This window comes from Schistocerca gregaria, chromosome X (genome assembly GCF_023897955.1).
Source record: "Schistocerca gregaria isolate iqSchGreg1 chromosome X, iqSchGreg1.2, whole genome shotgun sequence".
Taxonomy (NCBI): Eukaryota; Metazoa; Arthropoda; class Insecta; order Orthoptera; family Acrididae; genus Schistocerca; species Schistocerca gregaria.
The window spans coordinates 47,619,973-47,647,249 of NC_064931.1; the positions used below are offsets into that span (position 1 = coordinate 47,619,973).

Sequence of the window (27,277 nt, forward strand, 5' to 3'; positions counted from 1 at the left end):
GTAGAAAAAAGTGTTCCGAGACTGTTACCTGAAATGCTCCTCCATGATACTGACAAGAGGGAGATTGAGTTAATAATTAAACCACTAAAGACCAAGAACTCTCATGGATATGACGGGGTATTTAGCAGAATACTGAAGTATTGTTCTGTGTATGTTAGCCCAGTACTTAGCCATATCTGTAACCTTTCCTTTACGAGTGGTCGGTTTCCTGACCGATTAAAGTACTCGGTAGTGAAGCCACTTTATAAAAAGGGAGACAGGGATAATGTTGACAATTATAGACCTATTTCTATGCCATCGGTGTTCGCTAAAGTTATCGAGAAGGTTGTATATACAAGGTACTGGAGCATTTTAATTCACATAATTTGCTGTCAAATATATAGTTTGGTTTTAGAAATGGTTTAACAACTGATAACGCTATATTCTCTTTTCTCTGTGAGGTTTTGGACGGATTAAATAAAAGGTTGCGAACGCTAGGCATTTTCTTTGATTTAACGAAGGCTTTTGACTGTGTTGACCACAAAATATTACTGCAGAAGTTGGACCATTATGAAGTAAGGGTATTAGCTTACAATTGGTTCGCCTCTTACTTTAAGAACAGAAAGCAGAAGGTAATTCTCCGCAATATTGAGAGTGGTAGTAATGGTCAGTCCCAATGTGGCACTGTTAAGTGGGGCGTTCCCCAAGGGTCGGTGCCGGTGCCGCTGCTGTTTCTTATTTATATAAATGATATGCCTTCTAGTATTACAGGTGATTCAAAAATATTTCTGTTTGCTGATGACATCAGATTGGTAGTGAAGGATCTTGTGTGTAATATTGAAACATTATCAAATAATGTAGTTCATGAAATAAGTTCGTGGCTTTTGGAAAATAATTTGATGCTAAATCACAGTAAGACTCAGTTTTTACCAGACAGAATCAGACAGAATGGGCATATTGTAAGCGAGGCGGAACAGTTCAAGTTCCTAGGCGTTCGGATAGATAGTAATCTGTTGTGGAAAGCCCATGTTCAGGATCTTGTTCAGAAACTAAATGCTGCTTTATTTACCATTAGAACAGTATCTGAAATAAGTGACAGTTCAAAACGAAAAGTAGTCTACTTCGCATGTTTTCATACGCTTATGTCATATGGTATTATTTTTTGGGGTAATTCTTCTGATTCAAAAAGGGTATTTTTGGCTCAAAAACTGGCTGTTCGAGCTATATGTGGTGTAAGTTCGAGAACCTCTTGTCGACCCCTATTCAATAGTCTGGGAATTCTGACATTGCCCTCACAGTATATATTTTCTTTAATGTCGTTTGTTGTTAGCGATATTAGCTTATTCCCAAGAGTTAGCAGCTTTCACTCAGTTAATACTAGGCAGAAATCAAATATGCATGTGGAATGCACTTCCTTGACTGTTGTGCAGAAAGGAGTGCGCTATTCTGCTGCATCCATTTTCAATAAGTTACCACAAGAACTCAAAAATCTTAGCAGTAGCCCAAACGCTTTTAAGTCCAAACTGAAGAGTTGCCTCATGGCTCACTCCTTCTATTCTGTCGAGGAGCTCCTGGAAGAGTTGAAAAATTAAGCAAATTCCAGTGTTACATTGTTGATTTTCTTTATTTAAACTTACGAATTGTCGCCTGAATACGTTTCTTGTTTTTCATTTTATCTGTTTCTACTGTCGTGTTATAATTTCATGTATTGACTCGTTCCATGACCATGGAGACTTCTCCTTAATTTGGTCCCACGGAACATAAACAAATAAATAAATAAAAGGAAGATTAGGTTGAACATCCCGTCGACATCGACGTCTAGACGGAGCACAAGCTCCGATTGTGTCGAGGATGGGGAAGGAAACCGGCCGTGCCCTTTCAAAGGAACCATCCCCACCTTTTCCTGGATCGATTTAGCAAAACCACGATAACCCTAAATCTAGATGGCCCGACGCGGGTTTGAACCGTTGTCCTTCATAATACGAGTCCAGTGTGCTAACCACTGCGCCACCTCGATCGGTGCGCACAACAGAGGAACAGTTCGGAGATGATAACTGTATCACCATAGCAATGCACCCTGTCATAAAACAGCATCAGTGGTGCCATAGTTTGTGAAGACTAACATTCCCGGAATGGGGAGCCCTGCCCAGAGTGCCGACCTGAACCTCTGGAATGAGTCAGCACGCCGACTTTGCTCCAGACACCAGCGCCAATCGCTACTTTCTCGGCTTCAGCTCTTGAGGGAGAACAGGCTGCCATTGCTCCTCACACATTCAGACACCTCGTCCAGCAGAATTCAAGAAGGGTGGTCACACCCCAGATTGATTTTCACTGATAGGTGTCCAAATACTTTTGCTCAGATAATGTGTATAAGTACTCCAAGAGATTATAGTTGTGATACGATAAACCTGTACTCAAAGGCTAGACCAGTAAGCTACCTTTTGTTCGTGAAGTGCACAGCTTTCTTTTTGTCTACATTTGAAACAAAGTGCCAGTTCTTTCTGTGGTATCACGTATCGATACGACCCCACGGCGTATTAAGGTAGGCAAAAGAATGGCATGTTACAGTCTGACGCCGATAGCGTCGCGCAGGATCTGGCGCATGTCCGGCTCTAGTGGCTGTCTTCCTCTGCCACCACGATACAGAATGGCCGGCGGCAGACACTCAGCCCACTTGCACTTGGACCCTCAACGTTACAGCACCACAGTTCGTGCTTTTGTTCCTAGCTGTCATTGTGGCAACTGGACTCTTTGTTTCTTGCTACATTATTTGTAATGAGCCTTCGTATGTTTGGAGAAGTAAAAGTTAAGTAAATGTTTTGTTAACTGTGTTTCTGTTCCTGTCCAGCTATCCTGCGACTACAGCTGTTGCACCACTCTGTTGCCCACCTTACCGTTGTGTACAAAGCCGTGCACAACACTTTCGCCACACTAACACTATCTTGACCGTATTTAATATTCGCGCTACGTTCATTCGTGATGTAGATGCACTTGTCGTAGGCCAAGTTTTTACGGTTACCATTAAGAAGTTCTCTCAAATATATGCGAGTACTGTGTGTGTCTTTAAACATTTCCATCTAGATTAACGATATGCGTTTCTCTTTCTGGAGTTGCTCTTGACTGAGTATGTCAGGAAGTCGCTGCAGTAACTAGCCTGAAAATTTCATACGTAAAAATTCATGGCGTGCAAGGAACTCGGCGATCCCTTACTGGACAACCTATTGAAACTCATTTTGGCAAAATATCTCAGTAACATAAATTCACAAATCTAGGTGAAAATATCCAGGCTGCAGTATTAAATCGTGAAGCAAGAATTAAACGATCTCCTAATTACAAAAAAGGTTACAGAATTATCTGAAACCGGCACAACAAAAAAATTAAAATCCCCGAACACAAAAATAAGACCCTGCAACATGGTACCAAACCGAAAGCATTGTATGTTTTGTAAACGTCGAGGCACATCATTAATTCAAGACACAGAAAAGCAAGATCGAGTGGAAGAGAGGAAAGTACCGTCGACAATGAAGTCATAAGAGGCGGAGCACAAACTCAGAATATGGGAGGATGGGAAAGGAAATCAATCGAGCACTTCCAGAGGGACCACGTTGACATCTACCTGGAGGATTTAGGAGAAATCTTGGAGGGCCAGACAGGAATCTGAACCGTCGTTCTCCCGAATACGAGTCCATTGTACAAACCACTGCGCCACCTCGCTCGGCAAAAGCAAGGTAGAATACTTCTAAGAACAATATTTGTTCCAGCCATCATAGATGGACTTTGAATGAAAAGGGAACTACAGGAAACATATCATCACACTCAGAACATTTCTGGCACTTTCATGAAGAGATGCTTAAAATTTTTCGGTCAAATTCTCAAAATAAATACTGACTAAAACAGTTCTCAGTCTTGTCATCTCAACGAAAATTAAGAACATTTGGCAGCTTGAAACTGAACGACATCATCAAGAAATTGGCGTCGTGGGTGACAAGGTACAGATCTGCATTCAGAACTCTTGTAGAAAACTATTAAGTTACAGACAACCCGGTAACTGGAACCGAGGGAACCTCAACGGAAGAACAGAATGGGAATTCCAGCGAAAAAAGAGCAAGTTGTGCGATAAGAAGAAACCAAAGTCATCAGCTAAACAAGTTCATTGCGCTCGTGAAATGATCGTAATGCTGTAAACAATAATATTAATAATCATAATAATAATAATAATAATAAGACGGAGAAGGAGAACTAGAAGACTTAAACTCAGTTTCTTCTAAATTCTGAGATGAAATTTCATTTTCATTGGCATTGCCTATTAATATCCATTATACACTGAAAATCCAAAGACGCTGGTACGCCTGCCTAATATGATGTAGGGCGAGCTCACAGAAGTGCCGCAACGCGACGTGGCATGGAGTCGACTAATGCCTCAAGTAGTGCTAGAGGGAACTGACACCATGAATCCTGCAGGGCTGTCCATAAATCCGTAAGAATACGAGGGCGTGGAGATCTCTTCTCAACAGCACGTTGCAAGGCATCCCAGATATGTTCAATAATGTTCATGTCTGGGGAGTTTCGTGGAAGTGTTTAAACCGAAAAGAGTGTTCCTGGGGGCACTCTGTAGCAATTCTGGACGAGTGGGGTGTCGCATTGTCCACGTCCGTCGGAATACACAATAGACACGAATAGATGCAGGTGATCAGACAGGATGCCAACGTGCGTGTCACCTGTCAGAGTCGTATCGAGACGTATCAGGGGTCTCATATCACTCAAACCGCACACGCCCCACCGGCCGCTGTGACCGAGCGATTCTAGGCACTTCAGTCCGAAACCGCGCTGTTGCTACGGTCGCAGGTTCAAATCCTGCCTCGGGCATGGGTGTGTGTCGTGTCCTTAGGTTAGTTAGGTTTAAGTAGTTCTAAGTCTAGGGGACTGATGACCTCAGATGTTAAGTCCCATAGTGTTTAGAGCCATTTTAATTTTTTTACACACGCCCCACACCTTTACAGAGCCTCCACCAGCTTGAACAGTTCCATGCTGACATGCAGGGTCCATGGATTCATGAGGTTGTCTCCACATCCGTACACGTCCGTCAGTTCGATACAATTTGAAACGAGACTCGTCCGATCTGGTGACATCCAGTCACCAACAGTCCAATGTCGGTGTTGACGGGCCCAGGCGAGGAGTAAGGCTTTGTGTCATGCAGTCATCAAGGGTACATGAGAGGGCCTTCAGCTCCGAAAGCCCATATCGATGATGTTTCGTTGAATGGTTGGCACGCTGACGCTTGTTGATGTCCCAGCATTGAAATCTGCAGCAGTTTGCGAAAAGGTTGCACTTTTGTCACGTTGGACGATTCTCTTTAAGCGTCGTTGGTCCCGTTCTTGCAGGTTGTTTTCCCAGCCACAGCGATGTCGGAGATTGCATGTTTTACCGGATTCCTGATATTCACGGTACACTCGTGAAATGGTTGTACGGGAAAATCCCCACTTCATCGGTACCTCGGAGATGCTGTGTTTCATTGCTCGTGTGCCGACTGTAGCACCACGTTCAGTCTCACTTAAATGGTAATAACCTGCCATTGTAGCAGCAGTAACCGATCTAACAGCTGTGCCACACTTGTTATCTTATATAGGTGTTCCCGAACCACCGTTTTCTGCCACTTTACATTTTTCTGTATTTTAATTCTCGTGCCTATACCAATTTCTCTGGCGCATCAGTGTAGATTCAGTAAGGATGCTGTCTTCCTCTTACCTTGAATTAATATCCCATCAGTGTTAGAGTTATGAATGCAGCATAATGCTTGTAATTTCTGATAGAAGGAGGGACGCAATGGTGCCACTGCGGCTGAAAAACGTGCCAAATCTAAATCAGTTTAAGATAGTGTTTAATCAGTTTTGAGATACTCTTTAATGATGAAGATGCAAAGCACGTTTTGACACGACAGCTACTACACGCAGCTCCGGCGTCGAGAGCGGACCGTTAAAGTGTTCCCCAATGCGCGTCGTGTGCACTAGCGGACCGTTGCTGGCGACCCCGCGTACCCACACCAGCCCAGCATTTCAAAGTGGGATAAACGGCATCTGAGCATACCTGCAGAAATAACTGGAAGCTCCTGCATGTGACCTTTACGTGAAAGTTCTGAGTCAAACAAATGTGCCACTGGACTACTCTTCGTAAGAAAGATAATTTTACAGACCTTTACGAGAAATACCTCTAGCTTCTCCACAGTAGAAGACAACGTTTCACGACTAATCGAACAGCAAATACTGAATGCTTCAACATTTTTGAATAACACCTGCATCGTATTATTAAAACGAGAGACAGCAACAAAATTAGATTAAGTGGCCACCATGGACTGTAATTAAATTAACTGAGCTCGTATTTTAGTTTAGTAGCATGAAGTAGAATGAAATATGCTTTACATCATGCTGCTAAACTCACATTGGCTCACACACAGATGTCAGTGAAATGCTGTGCACTCCATCTGTTGACAAGAACAGAAGCTCGAGACTGGTAGTTCCACAAATAATAAAAAAGTGACTGCTTACTGCGTTTATTCATCACTCATTCTATCTACAACACTCATATGATTTCACTAGTTGGGTGGAAGCGTCAGTACTTCTGTTTTCTTGTGTATGTCGCTTAATACCTTACCAAAAGGTTTTGAAACTTTTATGTAAGAGTTCAGTCGAAACTACAATATTTTGCCTATGAAAATTATCCTTGACACGATGTCCTGTTAAAAATTAATCGTAGATATTAAAGCACAGCCACACAAAATCTTTCAATCAAATTTGTCTGAAATACAAAAGCTACGTCATAAATTTTTTGAAGATGACGTTGAGTACATAAATGGCGTACCTACATGAAGCGTTTAACAGACAATTGAAACAAAGACTCCATATGATTCTCCTAAGTGTAAACGGTAAAAATACAACTTTTAATAGAAAATTAATTCGTACGATAAGTGGATATTTGCATGGACACTTCCAGTTTAACACCGATTACAAGACACACGAATGAGGTATTTTACCACTTCATTCAAAATATTCAGAATACAAGTATTTCGTGTTGCAGTAGTGCACATTGTTAGGCCTGAATAGTCGTGTTAATCGGGTGAACAGAAAAGAAAGCTACAAAATCAGTTTAAAAACTCAGAAACGCTTTTCCTTTTCCCTAGCCATCTCGCAAAGTATAGGGAACTTCACGTGAAAAAGTGAATCGCTGTATCCGTAATTACAGTATTGGCGACTGCTGAGTGCTTGAACAGAGATAATGTAACATCCAAGACCCAATTTTACATTCACACAAACAAGATATAGACGATTTGACAATTTATGTTACACAGGCAATAGAGATTTCATTAATAAATATGTCCAGAAAGAAATCCATTTTTATCGGAAATGAGAATTTTGTTTTCCCAGCAATGCGTGATCATTCTTGTCTAGAATCTATGGAGTTAGGTAACTGTTTATCTTATTTGAAGTTGATTAGCTCGAAGTTCAGAGTTCTGTTAAGAAACATTTTTCTGCGTGAAAAATTAGTTTAACATGAAATTCGCAAGTTGTGGATTTAGATGTCGCAGATAACTCTTTTTTGTAGCAGGCTGTAGGAAGGAATTGGTAATTCATACAAAGACAGTACACTATACAGGATGTCATTTATTTTACGAGAAATGAATTTCTCGCTAAACAAAACGGTACACTTCAGTTTAATCGAGTGTCCTTGAACTTTTCTCAAACTATTATGTTGAAATTTGCACCTTTAAAAGTGTCCATACAACACTCCTCATTAAACATATGTGCTGAGGGGACCCCTCCAACAGAGGGACGTCGATTTTCGGCAGTGAAGTTTTACTAGCTGGAAACTCCAAACGCGTAAGGATAAATAAATAAAAACCATGGTTTAAGAAGCAGCACCAATGATAACTGCAAACTTGTAAACCCTTCAAATGAACCAGATTACACTATCTGAATTCTGCCAACAGAATTTTGCCAAGGTAGCACTGAGGTGTGTGCTATTAGTTTATGCGTCGTAGATTTCCTCATAAACAGGCGTCAAATCAGACAACAATTTTTTTAGAAGAGTAGTATGAAACATTTTCGATACAAATGAAAGAAAAATCTCGTGCATGGAGAAATTTCATAGTAATGACCGGCCGATGTTAAGACGTGGGCGAATGTTCGTCTCAATAGTATACTGCGGAAGAAGCAATTGAAAACATAGTAGTCGTGTGAACAGAAGTAGCTTGCTAGTCATATTTGCTACAGCAGTCTTTCTGGTATTCGTCAGTTTCCACCATTAACACACAAACCACATGTTTAATTGGAAAGCAGGGGTACGCAGCATGTATCACGCATTGTACTGGAAGACACGTGACAACTTAGTACGCGTCTTTCTATTAATAACGTAATCAGCCCTTTAGTAAATGGTGGTAACCTGGGGTGGTCGAAAAAACAAACTAACATCAGTTTCAAGTAGAACTGCTCTGTCTGGAATGCAGAATATTCTGGAAGCATTTGCCAACCATTTACGTCCAAAGGCGTACTCTATCAGTGAGAGCTCACGTTAGGCCCTTTATCAAACTTGCGTTTCATTACTAATTTGTGGTAACAACTCCATTATCACCGTCTTGAGATACATCAGCGACTTACTCTGTATATCGTAATGGGGGAAGAGCGAATATTTCAGGAGGTTGTAGAGTGACTGGTGCAGAGAGTCTTTCCTTCAAGGGTTTAGATGCAACTTGTTTTGGATAATCGCCAGTCGACAATTTATTTGCCAACGATCTATTTGCGGTAGTTTTGCTACTGGAGCTATGGACCTAGAAATTATGCAAAATAGGCATAGTTTCTTTCAGCTACAGTTTTTTTTAGGACGACAGATTAACAGAAAGCCGTGAGATTACTCGTGAATTAGACGTTACTTTCTCCGAAAGATGTGTCGGTTGCGGTGTCCCGTCTCCTGGCCACGGTATTACCCGGACACTACTTTAGTGGGTTTATAACTGCGGAGATGGAGCAAGAGCGAAGTTAATTGAAGAGATCAATATTGTAAAATAAATTCAGGACCATTTAAAGTGCTGAATATTTAACTATGAGTAAAAGTAAACTATTGTGTGTGATTCAATTGTTGACACTTGATTTGAAGTGTCGCAACGTTTATTGATTTCAAAGAAGCGAATAATCGTAATACGTTTATCCTTAACTTTTTTTAATTCAATAGGTTGTTTATTAATTGTAGCACCACTGACTATTAGCTTTTGTGATTTACGATTATAATAACATCAAAATACGACGCTTTTAGGACAGGTTCCATTCAGCATCAGGCATATGAGGTATGGAAATAAACTGAAATTCAGCTCACGAAAAGATCCGTAACAGCAATGTTTTATTTAGGGCCGGGAATAGGACTAGGAATTGCACATTCCCTGCCGTCTTCAACCTGGTGTCCACAGTGCAACTGGAATCCTGTGTGTGTCAGGGACAAATCGACCTTAAACAACTGTGAAGTTTTCTTCTGCGCTACAGTCAGGTAGGTTGTAGTTTGATCACATTACGGTAAGACAGGTACTTTGGAACCAGATTTGAAACTATAAGACATTTCCAGTGGCAGATGTGTACTCTGAACACAATTTATTGGTTACGAACTAAGGGTTAGAACTGAAGAAATGGCAAAAAGTGAGTTTCAGCGGGAGTATTAGACAACGACTGACTGAAACAGGGAAAGCAATACTGTGGAAGACGAATCGATAGCTTTGGGAGATGAATTAGTGAAGGCAGAAGAGGATCAAAAAATCCTTGTCTAACACAAGAGATATTGAATTTAACTGATCGAAGGAGAAAATACAAAAATGCTGTAAATGAAGCAGGCGAAAAAGAATACAAACTCTAAAATATAAGATTTACAGGAAGTGCAAAATGGCTTAGAAGAAAGGCTATAGTTCAAGTGTAAGAATTTAGAAGCATATATCACTAGGGGGAGGTAGATACCACCTACAGAAAAATTAAAGAAATCTTTGGAGAAAAGAGAAATACCTGTATGAATATCAGGAGCCCAGATGAAAAACCAGTTCTAAGCAAAGAAGGGAAAGATGAAAGATGCAAGGAGTATATACATGCCTATACAAGGGAGATGTAATTGAGGGCAATATTATAGAAATGGAAGAGAACGTAGATGAAGATGAGGTGAGAGATATGATAGTGCGTGAAGAATTTGACAGAGCACTGAAAGACCTAAGTTGAAACAATGCCCCTGGAGTAGACAACTTTCCGTTAGAACTACTGATAGCCTTGGGAGAGACAACCGTGACAGAACTCTTCCATCTGGTGAGCAAGATATACAAAACAGGCGAAACACCCTCAGACTTCAAGAAGAGTACAATAATTCCAATTATTATAGGTGCTGTCAAGTGTGAATATTGCCGAACTATCAATTTAATATGTCATGGTTGCAAAATAATAACATTAATTATTTACAGAAGAATAGAGAAGCTGGTAGAAACCGACCGTGGGGGAAGATCAGTTTGGGTTCCGGAGAAATGTCCTAACACGCGAAGTAGTACTGACCCTGCGACTTCTCTTAGAAGATAGGTTAAGGAAAGGCAAACTCACTTCAATACCATTTGTAGACTTAAAGGAAGCTTTTGACAATGTTGACTGGAATACAGTCTCAATGTATCAGGGGTAAAATAAATAATAATTAGTTCTCCCATTTCAGGAAATGAACGTAGGGGAAGCAGATGCAAAAATCTTGTAACGCCGCCCACAGAAGGTCCAAATGGGAGTGCTCCGTTGTCGCCTTCCTCCGACGTGTTATGAAGAACCAGATGTGGATCTGCGTCTGTGATGAATGCTAGTATTGAGTAATATTGGGTTTGCGTTGGCATGGACGAAGGGAACAGCGAGGGTGAAAGCTGGTGCAGGCACATGGCATACTCCTCATCAAAGGGGCCGCCGAGCGTAATATTCCCATACGAAAGAGGATCATAATAAACAGAGTCACATGCCCTCACTTCACGAGACACTGCGGAGAGGTTAGCAATTTGATCCAGGATACTGTCGCGGAGACTGGTGACCAGAAACTTGGCGTCACCACCTCGCCTCCCATTGCAGAACAAATACTGGAAGTGAAAATTTCATCCACCACTAGAATTCGAACCGGATTACCTCCGAGTTGAATCAAGGCGTACGTTACGACTACGGCTACAGAGGCAACTAGGGATAAAATACAGGGAGCGAAAAACTATTTACAGACTTGTACAGAAACCAGATGGCAGTTATAAGAGTCGAGGCACATGAAAGGGAAGCAGTTGTTGAGAAGTGAGTGAGACAGTGTTGTAGCATATCCCCGACGTTATTCAGTCTGTACATTGAGCAAGGGGTAAAGGAAACCGAGGAGACATTTAGAAAGGCAGTTAAAGTCCAGGGGAAAGAAATAAAACTTTGAGGTTTGCCGATGATATTGTGATACCGTCAGAGACAGCAAAGGACTTGATGGAACAGTTGAACTGAATGGACAGTGTCTTTAAATGAAGATGTAAGATGAACGTCAGCAAAACAAAGGTGTAGGAATGTAGCCAAATTAAATCAGATGATGCTGAGGGAAGTAGATTAGGAAACGATACGTTAAAAGTAGTTGGGAAGTCTGCTATTGGGGTATCAAAATTACTGATAAACAGGGAGAATATAAAATGTAGACTGGCAATGGTAACAAAAGCGCTTCTGCAAGAGAGGATTTTGTTAAAATGGAATATAGATTTAAGTTTTAAAAAGTCTTTTCTGAAGGTATTTGTGTGGGGTGTAGTCTTGCAGGAAACTGAAACGTGGATGATAAACCCTTGACACAAGAAGAGAATAGAAGCCTTTGAAATGTGGTGCTGCAGAAGAATGCTGAAGATGGGTAGATCACGTAACTAAAGATGAGATACTGAATACAATTTGGGAGAAAAGAAATTTGTGGCACAACTTGACTAAAGGAAGGCATCGGTTGTTAGGACACATTCAGAGAATTCAAGGGATCACCAGTTTCTTACTGGAGGGAAGTGTGGGCGAGTAAAAATTATAGCGGGAGACCAAGAGATGATCACGGTACGCAGGTTCAGAAGGATGGAAGCTGCAGTAGTTATTCGGATATGAAGAGGCTTAAGCACAGGATAGAGTATCATGGAGAGCTGCATCAAACCAGTCTTCGGACTGAAGACAACAACATCAATCAGGTGGTTGTAACAACAGTCTGCTGAAAACCGGGAACATTTTTTGCCACGTAGTCAAATATTTACGTTCCTTCTTGAAACATGAAACACAGTGAGTAACTCTTTCGACAGTTCGTCTGAAGACGTGTCATTATCTGCCGTAGACTGTGGGAGGTACAATTAGCCAAGTGCAGAAAGGAATAAATTATTGGTTTCGGAGGCAAGAGACTCGCATTTCTGAAACAGAGGCGTTTGTGAACTGCTTGCGTGTTAGGGAGAAAGCGTCTTGTGTGTTGAAAAATTACACAGCATTGAGAGAAAAATATGGACTACCACATACTGCTTGTGTAGGAACTGAAAGTCACAGACGAAAGTGCACCATCGCATGCTGACTAGAATGGAGTGCGTTGAACCAGGAAGCTACCAAATGTCATTTTAGCGATTTGTGTTTCCTGTGATTCCTTAGTATCAGTCATATAAGCAGAGCTCATATTATGAGGAATTTTCAGCCGAAATGGCCTTATTCTGCGTTAGAGAACTGGAGTTACGAGGACTGGCGAATTCTTTCCAAGCTTCTTTGCTGCACCATGAAACGCACATACGCTAACATACATGTCAGAAACCGCCGAAAATAAATACCATACAGCCACTGTCAAATTGACGAAAATGTGGATGCAGGGTAAGCTCGTGTGAATTATTCTCGTCGTGTATTATTTTTTTTCTTTATTTTTTGACCACGCATTCTTGTGACATACTCTCGAGCTACCTGGTTATGAATCCAGCAGTACAGATCACGTATGCTAATGAACGTAAAATTTTCTGTCTAGCTACTATCGAGCTGGACTGCACTGTAGTTACGGAACTTCGATTGTACTGTGGTTTCATACCCCTCCGGACATCCTAACACAGGTTTCACTAAATCATTTTCGGTGGATGCTGTAACTGTTCGTCTAAAAAAGCTGCAGCCGACTGCACCCCCATACTTTATACTTTTCCATACGAGCTACTGCACTGTCTCTAATGACAGGATGTTAGTCACTAACGTTCATCTTTTTTAGTTTACGGCGGGGCTCTAAAAAGTAATGCTGCCAGATTTTGTATGTGAAAACTCTTAAAGCTTTTTAAATAAAACAAACCTCATTATATACTGCATTCTGCCGCGTTTTTTTAGTTGCAGGTTGCCTACATTCAGGGACAATTATTCATTTAGGGATAAACCTGTTGTGCTCTTTTGACTGATAGGTCCTTAACCTATTCTTGTGTTAAGAGAATTATGACCACTTGGGGATAATCTTTCCTTTTCAGCCGGCCAGTGTGGCCGAGCGGTTCTAGACGCTTCAGTCTGGAACCGCGCGTCCGCTACGGTCGCAGGTTCGAATCCTGCCTCGGGCACGGATGTGTGTGATGTCCTTAGGTTAGTTAGGTTTAAGTTGTTCTGAGTTCTAGGGGACTGATGGCCTCAGATGTTAAGTTCCATAGTGCTCAGAGCCATTTGAACCATTTATACATGTTTTCCTCAACAACTCCACGATGGCTACGAAAACATTCTCGTAATGAGACACCAGTTTTTGATAACGTCATTGTATCAATGTGTACTCTGAGTACACGGCGTTGCTCGGACATGTATTTATTCCAATCTTCTATTAGTCCATCTGTTCCTTCCCCCTCTCTCTGCCCATCACCTCCTCCCCTTCCTTTCCTGTCTGTCTTTCCAACTTTTCTCCAACCTCACTCTATCCATCTCATCCTCTCCTTCTCTATTTCCTCCTCGAACTATCTCTGTCCATCTAACACTACCCCCTCTCTCTATCCATCTTCTCCTCCGTGTCTCACTGTCCACATCTTCCACCCCCCCCCCCAATTCTGTCCATCTCCTCCTGCCCCTCTCTTTTCACACTTCTTCCTCCACTCTCTCTCTGTCCACCTCCTTCCCCTGCTGGTTATGTTCTCCTCCCCTCTTTATGTCCATCGCTTCCTCCTCTCTTTCTCTAGCCATCTCCTCCTCCTCTCTCTCTGTCCATGTCCTCCTCCTCGTCCTCCTCCTCCCGTCTCTCTCTGTCCATCTCATCCTCCTCCTTTCCCTGTTCACCTCCTCTTCCCCCTCTCTCTGTGCATCTATTCCTCCCCTACTCTTTTCTGGACACTCGCACCCCCAATATTAGGTTGTTGTTTCTTAAACCCTCAGTATTTCTTTTCAGATAGCGAAATTCGTACCAAGCTTTGGTGAAATGGATCCAGAGGTTTAGGAGCTTCACCTGTGTATGCATATGTGACATATACTCCACATGTATTTAATATATTTCGCACATGTTTTTACAGATATTTCACATGTACCTCTAGGGAATTTCGACCTGCAGTTTCGTTTTCACGCAGTTCAATGTTTATGACGTCATATCTCCTCAACGACATGTCGTACAGTGATAGAATTTTGCAGGTACTTTCCGTGTTATATGTGAATACTGTATACAAAGTTTGTTACTAATAGATTTATTAATAAAGGGGTAATAAGTTAACAGGTCATGCCTGATGCGAAATTTTAGTGGCAATGAACTATTTTCTTTTCATCATTTTATGTGTGTATGGGGAGAGGAGGGGGGGAGGAAAGGGGGGCTGGTGAGCAGAAACAGTTTCGTAAACGTTTGAAATTAATCAATTAATTAAATTAAGTGGCTAAGTGCTCTCATTCTCAAATAGTGGATGAATAAAGTCTGGGTATTAGCGCATCATGGACAACGTTTCTGTTTCAGCCCCACCCCTTTGAGAGGTAGGTGGTTGTACAACATGTACTAGTGGATAGAGCATCTCTGCAAGTTTTATCTCACATTACAGGTGCTCAGTATCGGCACCGTTTGTGACACTGAAAATGTAAATACTTGCATACTATTTATTGAAGTTGCTACAACTGCTGTCCGGACACGTGCAGCAATATCGAGCCCACTTCGGAAATCTGTTCATTGGGTTGCCTATCTGCAGGCGCGAAATAATTTGATGTGAGAATACGTACTGGATGATTTGCCGATAGTGGTGCGTTCTGCAACTACGCCAGGGAGCGTACTACGAATCGAAACTTGGAGATGCTCCATCCAATGATATGTGTTATTTTTCTGTATGTCTTTCAGCTTTCGCACAGTCCTGTTCTGTCACCACCAGAGGAACTTACGAATTATGCCATACTTTACTGAGGGTAGTGAAATATTGTGACGTCTTGGGATTGAACGCGATGATCCGCGAGGTGACTCCACTGGAAATAAAATGTGTCGTCTCGCTTTTTGTTGGCGAGGCACCCCTTAACGCAACGCTTGTGTGTGTGTCAGCAGGTGGTGGTCCCGGGCGGCGTGATCCCCCCCTTCAAGCCGATCGCACCGGCGCGCAACGTGAGCCGGCCATCGCGCCTCGCGCCGGGCGCGGCTGCGGGGGTGGTGGGGCTGCCGGTGTTCCAGGCACTGCCCGCCTCCATCACCAGAGCCGCCGCCCCCGCAGCCGTGGCGCACCCGCTGCCGCTGCCCGCGCCCCAGGCACTGCGCAACGCCCTCAACAATGCCAACAACCACTTCCAGGTGCGTATCACTCCACAATGTTTCTTATCTGCCTTAAACCTTCACGTCCCACAGACGGCAAGCGTTAATTGTCACTCTTATGATAATGCGTAGGGGTGAGAGAGGAGATTGTGCGTTGTCTAGTTCTTCCCCGAATCTACCGTAGTTCTCTTCGCCAGTAGATACTCGAATGTAATCTGGACCTATACTATTACTGCTTCTTCCGTGCTATACAGTCTCTGAGACCTCACCTGGGACTTTGTGCAGTGGGTTCAGTAGCCAGGTCTTCGTCTACGGTTGTTACGGACACTGACTTTGAGGATATTATTTTAAAATCGTTTGAGGACAATTTAGAAAGTGACGATGGATCAGATAGTGACAAACGAAACTCGAATAGGAACGGTGCGAAAGTCAAGACAAATTTGTTTTGCTACCTGTGTATTCGCTGAATGAAACAAGTGATTAAGGTGACGATGGCAGAAGTGCATATACTAGATCTTTAGCTAAGGATTCTGCTAGAAATGTATTTGGTCGAAACAGATATCGCTGGTTGTCGAAGCCTTTTTCAAATATGGCCAATGGGATTATTTTTCCGCGTATTAGACATAAGTGGGGTGAATTCGTTTCCCCTTCAGAATTACTACAAAGACAATACTCAGGTGAGCCGCTTAAATGTCTGAAGAAGCTTGCAAACTCGTTGGTGACACCACAGTTAAAAAGGGAGTCAACAATTATCATATGCCACGTAAACTTCGTGCATCCATTCACCGTGTTTACGGTGTAGCAGAACCGAGAGTAGCACGATTGGAAAACGCAAAACAGGCTTCACCTGTGGCCCAAAAAAGAACAGAAAGATGCAAAAATCGATCTAACTTGAATTATCTGGAAAAATTTCCAGCGAGTGCAAAGAAAACCTCTAAAAAGGAAACTCAAAACCTATAAAGTACTAGTGTAATATTTTTTAAATTTTTAACGGAAGTTCCTTGTGATATTATTATTACATGCATAATAAACAATAAAAATATAGCAAAAAGTAAAATTCATAGCGCAAGGTATTTGAGCATAGCATAGCATTCTTATTCCTAATTTCATTGTTAATTATAGGTATCTTTTATTTTCATGCATTATTTCCTCGTTGCCTTTATTATCTTCTTAACATTCTGTTATGCATTCACAAACTTTTCTCATAGATATTAGTGTAATCCACCGCTTAAATAATGCAGTTAGTGATGACTACTATAATTTGATGATAGATACAATGGGAATCGTACAATTCGCCAGTCAAAGCTTAGTCAATCCTTTTCCTACGTTTCGTCAGATATAAACCTAGAAAGTCTCCTCGGGTTTGCTGCTGGATCCCAAAATCAACATGACACATTATTTCGGCGATCCAGCTGTCCGCCATCTTCAGGAAAACGCTGCTGCTGATTCCAGCATCAGTTTTCAGCAGGACTAAGCAACAGCGTTCTCCTGAAGATGGTGGGCAGTTGGTTCGCCGAAATATTGAATCAAGTTGATTTCAGGATAAGGCAACAAATCCGAAGAGACTTTCAAGACTAGTCACGCCGGGGAAGTCTAAGAAGTCACAGATATAAAACTGTCTTCCATGGAAGAATAACACCTAAAAATAGGACGTATTACAAGCAGTGTAGCCGACGCAGAATACGGTGGCCGATAAGCAGTGACCAGTTTTCGTCCAAAGCGTTGGGTGAGTTCATTCGTTTGTTCGGAAGGGGAGGCCGACAGTGACTCAAACCTTTCGGTCGGTCGGCGGTGACAGAATCGAAGGGGCACGCCGCGCAGTCTTTCTCAGAAGATTTTACAAAAAGTATGTGGTAAAAAAAAATCATTTTTGCTTTGCTCACAGTTTTACAGAACAGGTGCGTGATGACGTGATCATCATATCGTTAATCGTCATAGTTACCGTGATATTTGCGCGAAACTCGAAAAAGTTTGCAACGAAAAACAGAGATCGCTATGATTTTGCGTTTGGTGCATATTACATAATATGTTGAAGCGTTTGGAATTTAGCTAACAGATTGAATTTTTTTTAGACTTGGAGCTCTCTATCTGTCATCAATCTCAAGAAAATTAGTCTAGTGGGAAAATAGGTCATTTGGGCTACCTCCACTACCTAAGTCATCCGACCGCCACCTCATCTTAGGGCTGGTGCAAAGTTTGAATTTTGGTGCTAAAGACAGTCCACTTGGGCTATCTCTACTAACCTAACAAAATGGCGGGAAAGAAAAGGCACTTGGGTTACCTCCACTAACATAAGTCATTTGACCACCACCTCGTCCTAGGAAATGGTGGGAAAGGGACTCATCTTGTGCTACGCATAAGTCTTTATTATTTTGCATGCACTATTTATTTGAACAATTAGAGACAGGAACACCATCCAGTGTGTTCACCACAACTCCAACTGTCCTAATACACAGTACTGTGCACTGTCGTCCATTCCATGACATAATCCAATACGGCGGCTGTGACGTCAGCTGATAACCCAAATACCATTATCCAAGATGGCGGAAAACGGTGTGTTTGCCTCGAGGTCTGGACCTAGTACACAGTACTGCCACCAGAGAGTACTGTCGTCCATTCTATGATGTAACCCAAGACGATGGGAAAAATGGCGGGAAACAGTGTGGTCACCACAAACTCTGGATGTAGTACACAGTACTGTCACCAGAGAGCGCTGCTGTCTGTTCTGTGTCATATCCCAAGATGACTGCCTGGAGGGGGAAATGACTCAGCCTACTCTGGGCTGCTGGAGAGAGGAAGAAGTGTATTTTATTTATTTTGGAACAATTTATTTAGGGATGGATTTGAGATAGTATATTTATCACACTGATACAAAACAGATTCTCTGACATCCGGCCGCGGTGATCTCGCAGTTAAGGTGCTCAGTCCGGAACAGCGTGACTGCTACGGTCGCAGGTTCGAATCCTGCCTCGGGGATGGATGTGTGTGATGTCCTTAGGTTAGTTAGGTTTAAGTAGTTCTAGGGGACTGATGACCTAAGAAGTTAAGTCCCATAGCGCTCAGAGCCATTTTTTTGACATGCTTGGGGTCATGCCACACAGCCCACAGACCAGTAAACTACACCTAAATAACGCAGTACAAACAAATTCTAAATTACCGAAATAATTTGAGTACAGCTATGCACTCTCCTCCTAAATAATGCAGTACACTGATGGGCACACACGAAATGAACTTGTAAACTGACCAAATACCGCATAACACAGCCTACACACCTGCTCGCAAAATAATGCAACAGACACGCAAACAACGTATGCAGACACTGCCCGACGCCCCCTTTCCATTGGAGCGCACAGGAGGCTATTCCACATGCTCCCAGAAGTCGGGATGCACCAGAACCCCTCGCAAAGTGATGCACAGGTACCTGTTCGGGTCTCGGAAGCATGAGGCGACGACATCCCTTTCATACAAGACACCTAAAAAATTCCTCTCGAAATATGTGGTCACCTAGGCACCATTGGTGTCGCGACCGGATGGGAGCGAAGACACATTTGCAGAGCGAGGCGACGCCGCAAGCCACCGCTGGAAACAAACCAGTGCAAACCACCACTCTCACACCGCTGCTACCTGCAGCAAGCAGATGAAAGTTGCTACTATTTTTGCGTATACAGTTAGAGTTCTCCGAGTGTTATAGTGATGTCACAGAACTCCAACACGCGCTCATACTGGGCCAATATGCGGGACTCCTCTGGGCAGCACATGTGTTTTACCATAGCTGATGCGATACCTGGGAATACTGATGGCACCAAATAACACAGGGTGCACTGTTCCTAGTGCGACATGCAAAACACATCTAACCGAAATTAACTGTCCAGCGTGACTGACGCAGTGCCGCTAAGTGGGCGCTCATAGCTACAAACCGTCGTAAGCATATCTGACAAGGTTCTCGGTCTTATACTGAAATCACATGGCTATGTAAAATAAGAACAATTGTTTAGTGTCACAGAAATAGTTAACGCTCGTTTTCTTGGTGTTTCAGCTTGTATCATGGAATTTTGCCCTAATATAACCTGTTTACGAAAATAGTGCAGAATAACCTTAAATGCATTCTTCTTCACGGTCCTAACGTAGCACCCTGTTCATCACATGTTACCCTTCGTACTTCCAACATACACAAACATTCCCACCGCTATGTAGAGACTCCCTATATCCCAGCATGAAGGATGTCATGTGAATGAATCGAGCACTATGATTGACTCTTATCGGTTTTAGTCTCTGAATTATTAATGCTGCCAGTGTGGGAGCACTAGCCGCCTTTTCTTTCTTTCTGGAGGCGAGACTTTCTGTGGGAATAAAGTGTTTTACACAGATCACCATATTGCAATGACCATTAAACCCTGCAGAGTGCCCCTACATATCGTCAAATAGAGAAATCCTGCTATCCCACAGAGGACAGGAGCTTGAATATCAGAGCATGAAACCGATCTCCATCATTGTGTACCATGTCGATGTAGTAAACATACAATTCCTATCCTGTGCCATACAAAATCATCCCTTTTACATAAAAAATTCGTACATACGAGGGTTGTTTTTTAAGTAAGGGCCGTTCGCGCGTATAATCCCGTAGTTCGCGCGGACGCCGCAACAAGCCACCGCGCCACTTGCCGGCATCCTTCCCGTTCACACTGATGCAAGTTGCAGCTCTGTAGCTGACGTCTACGCATCGCTGTGCTACTTTATAATGTTTACGATTATTGAATCGCCCGCCGCGTGTGAGATACCGTCAGTGATACGTTTTTTGACCGCGAGAAGCCTATCAGCTGCAGAAAGTCATCGTCAGTTAACAGAAGTTTATGGCTTGAATTCAATGAGTGGAGGTAAGGTGCGTCAATGGGTTAGACAGTTTAATAATGGCCGTCAAAATGTCCATGACGAAGAACGCTCAGGCCGGCCCTCTGTGATCACTGATGATTTGGTGGCTGCAGTCGAAACAAAGATTCGTGAGGACAGAAGACTCACAATTTCCACTCTTCAAGTTTCAAGATCGGTTTTCTACAAAATTGTGTCTGAAAACCTAAACTTTAAGAAACTGTGTTCTCAGTGGGTGCTCAGACTCCTCACAGAGGACCACTTCATTGGACTTTTTGATTCGTTATGAGGAAGAAGGGGATGACATGTTGAGTCAAATTGTCACTGGAGATTAAACATGGGTATCCCATATCACTCCCGAAAGCAAGCGACAATCGATGGAATGGCGACACACAACCTCATCCGTCAAGGTCAAAGCCGAACAGACGCTGTCAAAGCGCAAGATTATGGCAACTGTGTTCTGGGACCGGCGCAGTGTTTTGCTAGTGGACTTTATGCCACAAGGAACGACAATCAACTCAGATGCCTACTGTGCAACTCTAAAGAAGCTCCGCAGAGCAATTCAAAACAAAAGGCTGATAAAAGGAGTTTTGCTCCTGCACGATAACGCTAGGCCTCACACCTCTCGAAAGATTCGAGATTTGATTGATTCTTTTGGCTGGGAAGTTTTGGACTATGCACCATACAGCCCCGACCTTGCTCCTAGCGATTTTCACCTCTTCCGGTACCTGAAACACCATCTTGGCGGGCAGCGCTTCAATGATGACGATGAAGTTAAAGCGGCCGTAAGCTCTTGGCTGAAGAGGGAATTAAAAACTTTGTTGTACGGTATGACAAGTGCTTAAATAAACAAGGCAACTATGCAGAAAAATAGGTAAAAGTGTGTAGAATCAGAAAAAAAAGTTTTTTAACAAAAGTATTTGTATCTTTTTTAAAAATAAAAACGGCCCTTATTTAAAAAAACAACCGTCGTATACCATGAAGACAGACAGAATCATAAATACTTCTAGCAGCACTAGAGAGTTCCCTGCGAGGGCGGCAGTCATCCACCCCCAACGGGTGACCAGAGCGCCCTCAGCGGATCACAGTTCTTTCTGAGAACTGTTCTACAAATTTGGGCTCGCTTCCCCTCAGCACAAACGTGTTACTGTTCCTGGCCCGGACCTGCTTGCTTGCTCGCTTTTCTACACCCGTCCACAGACTCGGGGATTACAAGAACACATGTATTTTCGCAAAGTTTGCTAAAATATTATACCATTTTCTCGGTACTTCTCGATATCAAGCACACGGTTTCATCCTACCGCTGCGTCTTCAAACCAGATACACATACTACAGTCCGAAGGAGATCAGCGTCCATTCACGTCTATCAGCCCAACATGCTATCATCGTTATTCTGTACCATCCAACAAGTAAAAATTGGGCACTATGAAAGATCCACTTCATCCGACATAGAACTCAGCTAGGCACCAATGCTGGTGCGATGACTCATAGCTGTGGTGGAGTCCAGTGCAGAGAAAGAGATGTCGCATTGCTTCCCAGAATAGCATTCCTCCTAGCAATCCGAATGGAACAGCCCATCCGTCACTAATTTTACCAGTCAAACTGCTACTGCTGTTGCCGTTGTGGGACGATCCTATTAAATATACAGCTTTCGATCCACTGCAGAGGTCAGCTTAAGGTTTCATGACCTGTACTGTAGGAGGATGATCGTATCCCATGGACTGTATTGTAAATCGCAAGAAACGCTCCCTGTGGAACTTCTTTGAAACATTATTTGTTTCTGCTGTAGCACACTTTGTACATAGCCATACATTTTGTTTTTCTGCCACGACTTCGAGGTCTGCGTCAGGTTCTAAACTGACATTAAGACGTTCTGATCCACAACCTCTCGCAGAAAACTAGATGTCACACCATATAAATCATGTTATTACTGCGGCTGCCATAACACACCACACACACTCAAACACTGGATGAGTTGAAATAAAAGAGCGTTCCAACATAAGGAAATTTGGGTTCATGCGCTCTACATTTAAACTCATCTGTCACAGTGATGGAATACCCAATGGTTCTGCGTTCTGTTTTGTCTGATTCCTCACATTGCAGTCATGTACCCAATTGCTGTTTCGGTGCTATCCAACAGCAGAAAGTGCTGTTCCACCGCCAAAACTCTTTCTCCGACTCAGACAAGCGATATCAGTCAATCATTATGTGGTAACAACAGCGTGCCAGTGGGCAGATGGGATGGAAAACACACCATCATAGTACTCTAATAATAAGCACCACAGTTGATAGTGTGAACAACTTTAGCAATTTTACAGCAATTTCTACACTGATCAATGCTGCAACAGCATGTTTCCCAATTTCAGTATCATAGCCAAACCACTGCTTCTCCGCTTTTCGAGTATCATTGCGAACATGGATACATGACAGTGCAGTACGTCCATTGATTGTTAATTCTCAAACACAAACACCATCAAAGAATATCAGACAGTGCTCTACATATTTCTAGTACCTCAAGCATAGTGCTTAATGTACGATCTGTGTCCCTGCGTCTGTGCATGTGAACATTCCAGTTTAAGTCGGAACTGATCAGAAGTCAGAGATAGCCACTTCCAACATCTTCTGCAGCCCGTGTATAAACAGGATGGCCTTAGTTTGTGCAATAGGACCGTGTTTTGAGCATTCGGTGGAAATTAGAGAGTGAAAGACCCTTCTCACAGTGTCATTGACCAACCCGCTCTGCAGCACCGATAGCGATTTAATCTGCGACCGATCAGAAGAAGACCGCTACATTCCACGCCTCGTGAATGAATGGAGCTTGCCGAGTCCTCACCCATCCAAGTGCACAAGATTTCTCGAGATGCGCCCATGTCGAGGAGGTTAGCACTCCTTATCCATGTATAGTAATAGATTTGAAAGTGTCGTGATGTAATAGCAGATGGTTAAGAAGAACAAGAAACGAATGATTTTTATCCGTGATGGAGCTCCAGACGGATGGAGTTCGAAGCATTTTTATGTAAATCAACCAAGCTATCAATTTTAAAGTATTATTCCTGAGTCTGGGATCAGGACCTGGAAGGTATTGGTAAGAGAGAACATAAACACATGCACTCCAAGACTATGGCGTTCTGCACTTAAAACGAGCTATAATGTTAAATCGCTTGCGTTTCCGACCTATCAGTCGTATGGAATGTAGCGCTGTAAGTATTCCAATGTAAGAAATATATTTCCAGTGCATGACATACATCATTCTTCCCGGTTTCTCGACGACAAACTACGTTATCGAACAGTAAAATGAAGAAACTACGCCCGTAAAACGTTTGCTGTGTATGATACGACCACAATATAGCTTTCTGGAGACGTATAGAATCCACTGTTCACATCCAGTCACGGTTCAGAAATTATACGATGCCTGCATCAGGCCTATATAAAATGATTGTTAGTAATAAGGGATACCTCTTACAAGGAAACAGATTAATGCACAGCAGCGTCCGACATGTGAAAGTCATTCAGCCACTAACTCTGTAAACACTACATCTGTCATGCAAATGTATACATGGGGATGGCAGTGCCTCACAAGCACCTATCGCTAACTTAGTTATGAAGCTGAAGTCTCAATTTTACACCCAAGATGCGAGAAGGGGATGGAGTAAATCGCATAAATCAAATATCGCTTAGAGGAAAGTGTCACGTTTCATCACACATGCGATGGGAGTCCTCTGATGACCGACAGGTTTACCATTAACGATCGTATGTAGACAGTGCTTTAAAACACATACAGAAGACGTGGCTGTGTATGAGTCGGATGCAGGTTACATCACGTGACTGATGCATCCTGACAGAACAGTGGAAAAGTTGACCTGTAGCAACTTCTCCCTCCCTAGAATGTATCATCAGTCTACCATTAAATCGTAATTCGTTACAGCTCCATCTCAATCGATCACCCCTTCCACTCTCTGTTATCCTTTAACGCAGATGCAAGTAAGTTTAGAGGCGAAATGGTTCTCTGTATTCCAGAAAAGTATCAAATACAGTAGTCAACTCATATGTATCACTGGTACCTCAATAGACATAGAGTGTAGTGCTACCTCGATGGAGAAAAAATTGACTGCTTCCCTGATTCCCTTTGATTCCATGTCGACGTTTTCTCGGATTCCTATTGCTGCTGCATAGCTTGTCCCCATGTGCAAATTTTTCTGCACAAATCAGAAGACAACAAGAACTTCCTCAATTTCCCCACATTTCGGTCTATATTTGGTCAATTTATACCTACTTCCCGTCATTTTTTGCAATTCTATCGATTTTTAAATGTCACTTCTATCCATACGATAATGACGTAACCTCTCCTTCTGTGTTCTAAAACTTGCGTGTGCTTCATATCGAGAAGTAGCGCGAAAATGGTATAATATTATGGCAAACCATGCGAAAATACATGTGTTCTTGTAATCCCCGAGTCTGGAGATGGTTGTAGAAAAGTTTGCGAGCAAGCAGGTCTGGATCAGAAACAGTAATGCGTTTGTGCCGAGAGAAAGCGAGCTCGGATTTGTCGAACAGTTCTGGAAGTGTTTTCTATCTGCTGAGGGCACTCTGTCACTGATCGGGGTGGTTGACTGCCGACCTTGCAGGAAAATATCTAGTGCTGCTAGGGGTATATACAATGCTGTCTGTCTTTGCAGTATATGTACAAATTAAGTAAAAGGGATGATTTTGTATGGCGCAGGATAGGAATTGTATGTATACTACATCGACATGGTACACAGTGATATTTTGCTGGGTTGTAGATCGGTTTCATGCTCTAATATTCAATCTCCTGTCCTCAATGGGACAGCAGTGTAAGAGTATTTCTCTATTTGATGATATGTCGAGGCACTTTGCAGCGTCTGATTGTCGGTGCAATATGGCGATCTGTGTAAAGTACTTTTTTCTCGCTGAAGGTCTCATCTGCAAAAAGAAAAAAAAGGCGGACAGTGCTTCCACACCAGTGGCATCAATAATTCGGAAGCTGAATTCGATAAGAGTCAATCATAATGCTCGATTCATTCACATCACATCCTTCGTGCTGGGACATAGTTGTCTCTACATAGCGGTGAGAACGTCTCCGTATGTTGAAAGCAGGAAGGGTAACACATGATGGACAGGGTGCTACGTTAGGATCGCGAGGAAGAATGCATTTGAGGTTATGCTGCGCTATTTTCGTAAACAAGTTCAGTTAGGGCAAGAATTTCCGCACACACAATCTGAGACATCAAGAAAGCGAGTGTTAACTATTTCTGGGACACTATACAATTTCCGAGAGGTCGACTTGGTTCTTATTTTACATAGCCTTGTGACATCAGTATAAGATTGAGAACCTTGCTAGATGTGCTTGCAATGGTTTGTTGTCAGCCACGCTGGGCAGTTAAGTACGGTTAGACGTGTCTCGCATGTCGCGCTAGGAACAACGCACCCTGTGCTATTTCGTGCTGTCAGTATCCCCATATATCGCATAAGCAATGGTAAAACACACATGCTGCCCAGAGGTGTCTCACATGTGGGACTGGCGTGAGTGCGCATTGGAATTCTGTGACGTCAGTATAACACCCAGAGAACTCTAGCTATATACATGAAAACAGAAGCCACTTTCATCTGCTCGCTGCAGGTAGCACCGGCGTCAGAGTGGTAGCTTGCACTGGCTTGCATCCGGCGGTGGCTCACGGTGGCGGCGGCGCGCTCTGCAAATAGGTCTTTGCTCCCATCCAGTCGCGTCACCAATGGTGAGTGGATAAACATGAATTTCAAGCCGAATTTCTCAGGTGTCAATTATGAAAGGGATCTCGCCACCTCATGCTTGCGGGACCCGAACAGGCACCTGTGTGACACCTCACAGGAGATGCTGGTTTCGTGTCTGCACATCAGTGTACTGCATTATTTAGGAGGAGTTCGCATGTCAGTACTGAAATTATTTCGGTAATTTAGAAGTTGTTTGTAGTGTGTTATTTAGGAGTAGTTTACAGGTCTGTGGGAAGTGTGGCGCGACCCCAGCAGAACATGTGTTTTCTATCAGTGTGACATATATACTACATCAAATCCATCCCTAAATAAATTGTTCCAAAATAGATAAAGTAAACTCCATCCTCTCTCCATCAGCCCAGTGCAGGCTGAGTCATTCCCTCCTCCAGACATTTATCTTGGGTTATGTCACGAGACAGACGACTGTGGTCTCTGGTGGCAGTACTGTGTGCTAGGTACAGACCTCATGGTGAACACACTGTTTCCCACCATCTTGTATAACGGTACTTGCATCATCAGCTGACATCATAGCCGCCATGTTGGATCACATAATGGAATGGATGACAGCATGCTCTGTTGGTGGTACTGTGAACTAGGTCCTAACCTAGTGGTGAACACTCTCTTTCCCGCCAAAATCCGCCATATTATATAATGGTACTTGCGTCATTAGCCGACATCGTGGCCGCCATCTTGGATTACATCACAGAACAGACGACAGCACCCTAAATAATAGACTTATGTATAGCACAGGACGAGTCCTTTTCTGACCATTTCCTAGGATGAGGTGGCAGTTGGATGACATAGGCTAGTGGAGGTAACCGAAGTGACCTTTTTTCCTGCCATTTTCCTTGGTCAGTAGAGATAGCCCATGTGGCCTTTCTTTACCTCCAAAATGCAAACATCGCGCCAATCCCTAGGATGAGGTGGCTGTCGGATGACTTAGGTTAGTGGAGGTAGC

The 27,277-nt window shown here is 42.9% G+C and overlaps 1 protein-coding gene across 3 annotated transcripts in view; it reads left to right on the forward strand.

Moving 5' to 3' along the window:
- Positions 1-27,277, forward strand: part of LOC126299485 (uncharacterized) — a 326,941-nt gene that overhangs the window by 250,739 nt on the left and 48,925 nt on the right. For all 3 annotated transcript variants that reach the window (XM_049991422.1, XM_049991423.1, XM_049991424.1), the window contains one exon: positions 15,484-15,723. In XM_049991422.1, the coding sequence (XP_049847379.1) occupies positions 15,484-15,723 (240 nt within the window). The remainder of the gene's footprint in view (positions 1-15,483; positions 15,724-27,277) is intronic.